This window comes from Gadus macrocephalus, chromosome 1 (assembly GCF_031168955.1).
Source record: "Gadus macrocephalus chromosome 1, ASM3116895v1".
NCBI lineage: Eukaryota > Metazoa > Chordata > Actinopteri > Gadiformes > Gadidae > Gadus > Gadus macrocephalus.
The window spans coordinates 8817634-8825133 of NC_082382.1; the positions used below are offsets into that span (position 1 = coordinate 8817634).

Genomic DNA, 7500 nt, shown 5'->3' on the forward strand with positions numbered 1-7500 from the left:
CATATGCTTTGTAGAACTGGATCGGACGAGGTGCGTTCGCTTTCACATCTCAAGCGAACCGTACCAGGGTTCGTTTGGAAGCGAATCGAGACCAGCTGTTCAGGGAGGTCTCGGTCGGCTGATTTGGTTAACATCGAAGTGAGCTGGTTGCATTCATACCAACGCAAACATACCGAACCAAGGGGACCAAACTCGTTTAGTGCGCACTAAATGCTGTTGGTGTGAAAGCACGAATAAACTGCTGAAACAGAGTTATCGTCATGTAATCCATTGATTTCAACAATGTATATTCTAAACACCAACTATTTAAATTGTAACTGTAAAGGAATACAGTTGGCAATAATTTGTATTCTGAATACGTAACGCCGGTAGGCTACATGTATTCCGTTACTCCCCAACACTGCACACCACCCACTGGAGGCCACCAGGTCCAGAGACACAGCAGAACCAGAACCAGAGACACAGCAGAACCAGAGACCCAGCAGAACCAGAGACCCAGCAGGGCCAGAACCAGAGACACAGCAGAACCAGGACCAGAGACACAGCAGAACCAGAAACAGACACAGCAGAACGAGAGACACAGCAGGACCAGAGACACAGCAGGACCAGAGACACAGCAGGACCAGAGACACAGCAGGACCAGAACCAGAGACACAGCAGGACCAGAACCAGAGACACAGCAGAACCAGGACCAGAGACACAGCAGGACCAGAACCAGAGACACAGCAGGACCAGAGACACAGCAGGACCAGAGACACAGCAGGACCAGAACCAGAGACACAGCAGGACCAGAACCAGAGACACAGCAGGACCAGAACCAGAGACACAGCAGAACCAGGACCAGAGACACAGCAGAACCAGGACCAGAGGCACAGCAGGACCAGAACCAGAGACACAGCAGAACCAGGACCAGAGACACAGCAGGACCAGAGACACACCAGGACCAGAGACACAGCGGGACCAGAGACACAGCGGGACCAGAGACACAGCGGGACCAGAGACACAGCGGGACCAGAGACAGAACAGGACCAGAGACACAGCGGGACCAGAGACAGAACAGGACCAGAGACACAGCGGGACCAGAGACACAGCGGGACCAGAGACACAGCAGGACCAGAGACACAGCGGGACCAGGCCCAGACAGCAGCACAACAGGGATCCCGGCGCATTCGCAATTGATTTCCAACTGGCAGTGCATGCCGGTAACCATGGAGATGTCATAACCTATGCCAGCAACGTTTTTCTGTGTCTTTATGGAGGTTATACAAGGACACATTCAAATAAACAAACAAAAACACACACATACATGGTACAATGAGCCCACTTTATAAAAACACATTATACGTAAACTATGTTCATGATAAGTAGCAGGTTGTGAGAAAATCTCTCTCGAATCCTCCCAATAGTATCAGGCAAAAAGAAACAATCATCTTCTCCAGGATCATTCCTCATTCAATCCTTAACCAAGAGCCTCCTGTGTCTATGGCCCTTGAGTCCCGACATCATCACACAACGCGTCACAGCAGTGACACAACAACCACAGCCTCAAGAACCCTCCTCCCTTCACCCTTCAGGTCACTACACTAACCAGAACCAGTGTCTGGTGATGACAACCACACGATAAAACAGTGACTAGGGATAATAACCACAGGTTAAACCAGTGACTAATGATGATAACACGTGATAAACCAGTGACCTGTGATGATAACCACAGGTTAAACCAGTGACTATTGATGATAACCACAGGTTAAACTACTTATTAGTGATGATAACCATGGGGGGATAAACCAGTGACTAGTAATGATAACCACAGGATGAACCAGTGGCTAGTGATGATAACACAGGATAAAACAGGATAAAACAGGATAAAACCACGGGATAAAACAGGATAAAACCACGGGATAAACCAGTGACTAGTGATGATAACCATGTGATAAACCCGTTTAACCACTGCCAAGTGGTCTTTGGTGGTCCGGATCCCCTTCCACAAACACAATCTCCTCTTTACACAATGCGTAATCTTTGGCAATCTGTGCATCAGGAATCACGTGCACGCACTACACACACACGCGCGCGCACACACACACACACACACACACACACACACACACACACACACACACACACACACACACACACACACACACACACACACACACACACGCACACACACACATACACACACACACACACACACACACACACACGCACACACACACGCACACAGATACCTCACTTCCCAATAAAGGCACTGTTGTTTGCTGTTCACAGACAACAGACCGCCCCTTGTAACAACGAGTCCTTCCTGTTCCCAGCCAGGGAGCAGATACACTGTTGTTTCTGTTCCAAAGTAACGGTTGTGTACTCACGTTGTGTAGTCATACAGGGAGCAATGATTGCATAAAGCATCGATTTCCCCTTTTTGGGATTCTTTTCTTGCTACACAGTTTCAGTCAGAGGGGAGGGAAGGAGAGAAACTGGCTTTGCTGTGACATACATCTGCACACTAACTATTTGGAGGTGGGGGGAGGGGGGGGGGGGGGGGGGGGCATGCCAGCGCTAGCAGAAGGCACAGAGCTGCACATGCAGTCTCGCTAGACTGGGTGGTGGACTGAGGGGTGGTGGTGGTGGGCTGGGGGGGTAGATTGTGTGTCTGGGGGGTGGTGGTGGTGGGCTGGGGGGGTAGAGTGTGTGTCTGGGGGGTGGTGGTGGTGGGCTGGGGGGGTAGAGTGTGTGTCTGGGGGGTGGTGGTGGTGGACTGGGGGGGTAGAGTGTGTGTCTGGGGGGTGGTGGTGGTGGGCTGGGGGGGTAGAGTGTGTGTCTGGGGGGGGTGGTGGTGGACTGGGGTGTGTGTGAGGCAAAGTGGCGGGATAAAGGTCCCGGGTTTGTTCTGGAGCGAGGGGAAGGACTCACCCGTTGCCCAGCTCGTCCATGTCGTCCATGTCGTCCATGTCGTCCATGTCGTCGCCGTCCTGCGGCGCCTTCTTCTGGCCGAGGTCGCTGTCACTGAGGTAGCCCCCGCCCTTCAGGTAGGAGGGGTCCGCGTCCAGCTCCTCGATCAGCTGGATGCGGGAGGTGTGGCCGATGCGGATGGGGCTGTGGGAGCGGGCGTGGTCGGCCGAGGGGGCGTCGCCCGCCTGCAGCCGGGGGCTGGCCTGGCCCTGTCGCCATGACAACGGCGAGGAGCGGTTGGACAGGCTGGACACGGAGAAGGCGGCGGCCTCGTCGCTGTCGTAGCAGGTGCCCACGTCGAGGCAGCTGGGGGAAGAGAGAGAGAGAGAGAGAGAGAGAGAGAGAGAGAGAGAGAGAGAGAGAGAGAGAGAGAGTGAGAAACAGAGAGAGAGAGGTAGAGAGAAACAGAGAGACAGAGAGAGAGAGAAACAGAGAGACAGAGAGAGAGAGAGAGGCAGAGATACAGAGAGAGAGAGGGAGAGAGAAACAGAGAGAGAGAGAGAGAGAGAGAGAGAGAGAGAGAGAGAGGTAGAGAGATACAGAGAGAGAGAGGTAGAGAGAAACAGAGAGACAGAGAGAGAGAGAGAAACAGAGAGAGAGAGAGAGAGAGAGAGAGAGAGAGAGAGAGAAACAGAGAAACAGAGAGAGAGGGAGAGAGAGATAGAAAGAGGTAGAGAGAAACAGAGAGAGAGAGTATAGAGAGAGATTGAGGAAGGGAACGATGACAACAGAGAGTGGTAGAGATACAGAAAGAGAAATTTATATATATAGAGAGAGAGAGAGGTAGAGAGAAACGGGGGGAATATAGAGAGAGAGTGAAAGGGAGAGATAACGAAAGAGAGTGGTAGAGATACAGAGAGAGAGAGAGGTAGAGAGATACAGAGAGAGAGAGATAGAGAGACAGCAACACGTTAATGACATTCATCACTCATCCCACCGTCCCCCAGCCTCTGAGCTCCTTTTGGAGGTAGCTCTGTGACGGCTCCATCTGTCTCTTCCTCTCTTCCGCAGCAGTTCACTTCCTGCATGAATCCCTGCCTCCTCCTTCCATTATCAGGAGGCCACGAGACGCTCCAGTACTAAGAGGGATTAGGGATTACTTCCATTCCAGGTGTTTGTGTGTGTGTTGGCGTGCGTGTGAAACGCATGTGTGCGCATGGACAGTACGCATACATTAGTGGTTCTCCTGTCAGCAAAATGGGCTGTAATTCTTAATCTCTCCCCCCAAGCCCCCAAAGGTGAGCAGCATTGTCAGGATGTGTCTATCCAACACTTCTGGAAGATGGAGGCCTCGAGCCTTTGCGGTTGTTAAGATATTAGGTCTGGCAATCGCTGATCATGAATGCTTCCTTCGTTTTATTTATTATTTCACTGGAAACGACTCTGTCTTACTGCTTCATCTACACCACATCCTTGAATAAAGGCCAGGGTAAATAAAATAAGTCATTACCTCAGACACACTGGTTAGAATGCAGCGATCTAATGCTGGCCTGCATTCCTCTTATTCAAATATAACCATTCTTGGAGCAATATATTCACACAGAGGGTTCTCTTCCATTTTGATTCATGAAAACCTCCATGGCGGTAAACACCTTGTTTATCATAGGAAACGTGACGTCTTGTTTAAACAGGAAACCTCCATAAACAGCTCGTCGGCCACAGCGTTCAGAGTATGAGTGTGTGTGTGTGTGTGTGTGTGTGTGTGTGTGTGTGTGTGTGTGTGTGTGTGTGTGTGTGTGTGTGTGTGTGTGTGTGTGTGTGTGTGTGTGTGTGCGTGTGTGTGTCTATGTGTGTGTGTGTGTGTGTGTGTGTGTGTGTGTGTGTGTGTGTGTGTGTGTCTATGTGTGTGTGTGTGTGTGTGTGTGTGTGTGTTTGGGTCGAGTGTGTCAAGGTTAATACAGTACCGACAGTCGTGTGTTTTAATGGTAAAGGAGTGTATTCCAGCAGGGAAACATCTGCTCATGGAGTCAGAGTCCTGTACCTCGGAAGGACGTGTGGAGACAGAGAGAGGGAGAGAGAGACTGAGGTGCTTCTCAAGGACAAACTCTGATGATGCATTGAGAGCTGTCATCCCATAGCAAACCACAGGATGAGTGGTGAAAGTTAAGGAGAGTTTTTTCTCCACAAGTTTAAATTGAGATACATTACTGAGTCCTAATCTCTAAAAATAAGGATTACTTATACACAAATCATAATGTTATGGTAGTCATATTTAACTCAATGCCTCACTATTTCTATGTATGTGTGCGTGTGTGTGTGTGCGTGTGTGTGTGTGTGTGTGTGTGTGTGTGTGTGTGTGTGTGTGCGTGTGTGTGTGTGTGTGTGTGTGTGTGTGTGTGTGTGTGTGTGTGTGTGTGTGTGTGTGTGTGTGTGTGTGTGTGTGGGTGTCTCTGTTTCCTTGTGTGTGCTTTTGAAGGGTTTACTTTGAAGTGGGCTTTGTGGTAATCCTGGGTAGGTTCAACAGGAGCAGCATAGAAGGAGAAGGAGAGAACCACTGTGAGGCGCCGCTGGTATAGGAGGAATGCTTAGATCGATCTGAAAACCCACCCGCTAGTTCCCACCAACACCAGCACACACTGATAACACTGTCCATACACATCAATCCATGTCCAACATTTCTCCCTTGACTTGTCGTCTACTCTTTTCCTCTCTGCTCTTCCTCTCATCTCCTCTCAGCTCTCCTCTCCTCCTCTTCTCCCATTCAAAGTCCTTCTGTGATTTGGAATACATTATAGTATCTGGGATGGATGTGTGCGTTGCTACAATTGTGTGTTTACATACATTTGTGTGTGTGTGTGTATGTGTGTGTATTTGTGTGTGATTTGCGTGTGTGTGTGTGTGTGTGTTTGTTTTAGTTTGTGTATGTGTGCGTGTGTGTGAGTGAGTGTGTATATGTGCTTGTGCAGGTGTGTGTGTGTGTTTGTGTGTGTCTGTGCGTGTGTCTTGATGTGTGTGTGTGTGTGTGTGTTTGTGTGCGAGTGTGTGTGTGTGTTTGTCTGTGTGCCTGTTTGTGCAAATGTGTGTGTGTGTGGGTGTGTGTGTGTGTGTATAAGTGCTTGTGCAGGTGTGTGTGTGTGTGTGTGTTTGAGTGTGTGTGTGTGTCTGTGCGTGTTTCTTGATGAGTGTGTGTGTGTGTGTGTATGTATGTGTGTGTGCGCCAGGGATGGAAATTAAATTTTTTGCCCACCAGCCACTGTGGCAGTTAGATTAAAAATTCTACCAGCCACTCATCTTTTTTACCAGCCACTTTTTATACGCTATATATATTTTTAATATATGCGTAAATTTTAAACAATATAATAGTAACAATAGATAACAAAAAGTGTTTTTCATGCACATTTTACTGTAAGTAGGTTCTACCAAGGAACTGAGTTGAAAACGTTAATAAAACAACATGCATGGCTACACCATCATAACATGTTATTTACATGTGACTATGTGTCCACAGACCTGGTAACTAACGTATGATAGTAAGCATTATTGGCCCTTAACACTAATATTCAGAAAAAACACATCCTCAAAAGGCTATTGGCTTAAGCAATACGAGTAGAGGCATATGCTTGAACTTTATACCCTGAACTTTTAAACGTTGCAAACGTGCAAAAACATAATTATATATTTATGTGGCATTCAGTCCAATGCTGAAAATATATCTGTGGCATTAGGCCAATGCAGTGTTAAAGTGTGTAAAGTATGACCAAGTGTTTCTTTCTGTTCAATAGTCTAGATAGAACTTTATCAATCCCCTGTAGGAGAAATTTGTTAATGTTCGTCCCTATAAAACCAATGGTAAAAAAATAAATACAAAACACGACGGTAACTGAGTAAGTCAAACCGTCCATTCTGAAGGCTCTACTTAACCACTCCCCCTACTCACTTCCACCAATGCAAAGCAAACAGAACTGAGTAGGGGAGGGCGTAGCCTAACTAGTTTGTGAACGACCCAGAGAAACGCAACGCAAATTCAATGTGAACATGTATGAGGCTTTAATATAATCCTGGACGATTTTTAAATTCCGCAAAACATTTTTTAAAAGTGTCTCAAAAAGAGGGCATGTCCGGGCAAAAGAGGACGTCTGGTTACCCTACGTACGGGAAACCCATTTGATTCCTACCTGTAACACTGTAAAATAGCGGCCCAAATTGGTGGGCGCTATCCTGGTAATTTCTCTGCGTGAGAAATACGAAGTGTGGCGTGTGAGCGTGTGCATGGGTTGAATTCATGGGGCAAGCCCCAGGAATCTCCCACTTCCGGCTTCCATGAAAGAGAACCAAACTAATTCACACAAAAGCGTTCATGGAAATCTAGCATTAAAGGTTAATTTAAGGAAGTTCTCTCCAGTCAAGCTGAAAGTAGTTCGCTAGTAGTAGTGCTTTAATTCAGATTTCTGAATGCTGAAAAATCTGAATGCTGACTAAATTCTCAGAATTCCGTGCAAATTATTGCACGCTAGTGAACTACTTTAAAAAAGAAAACTTGACATCGCGACCAGGCGACAAATGACTGGTGAGAACCTTCTTAAATGAACCTTTAATGCTGGATTTAAT

General features: G+C 47.7%; 1 protein-coding gene across 1 annotated transcript in view; it reads right to left on the minus strand.

The window, feature by feature from the left end:
• The window catches only part of LOC132461752 (neuron navigator 1-like), a 102049-nt gene that overhangs the window by 53642 nt on the left and 40907 nt on the right, over positions 1–7500 (minus strand). Inside the window, 1 exon segment of the mRNA XM_060057523.1 lies at positions 2914–3258. Coding sequence (XP_059913506.1) covers positions 2914–3258 — 345 coding nt within the window.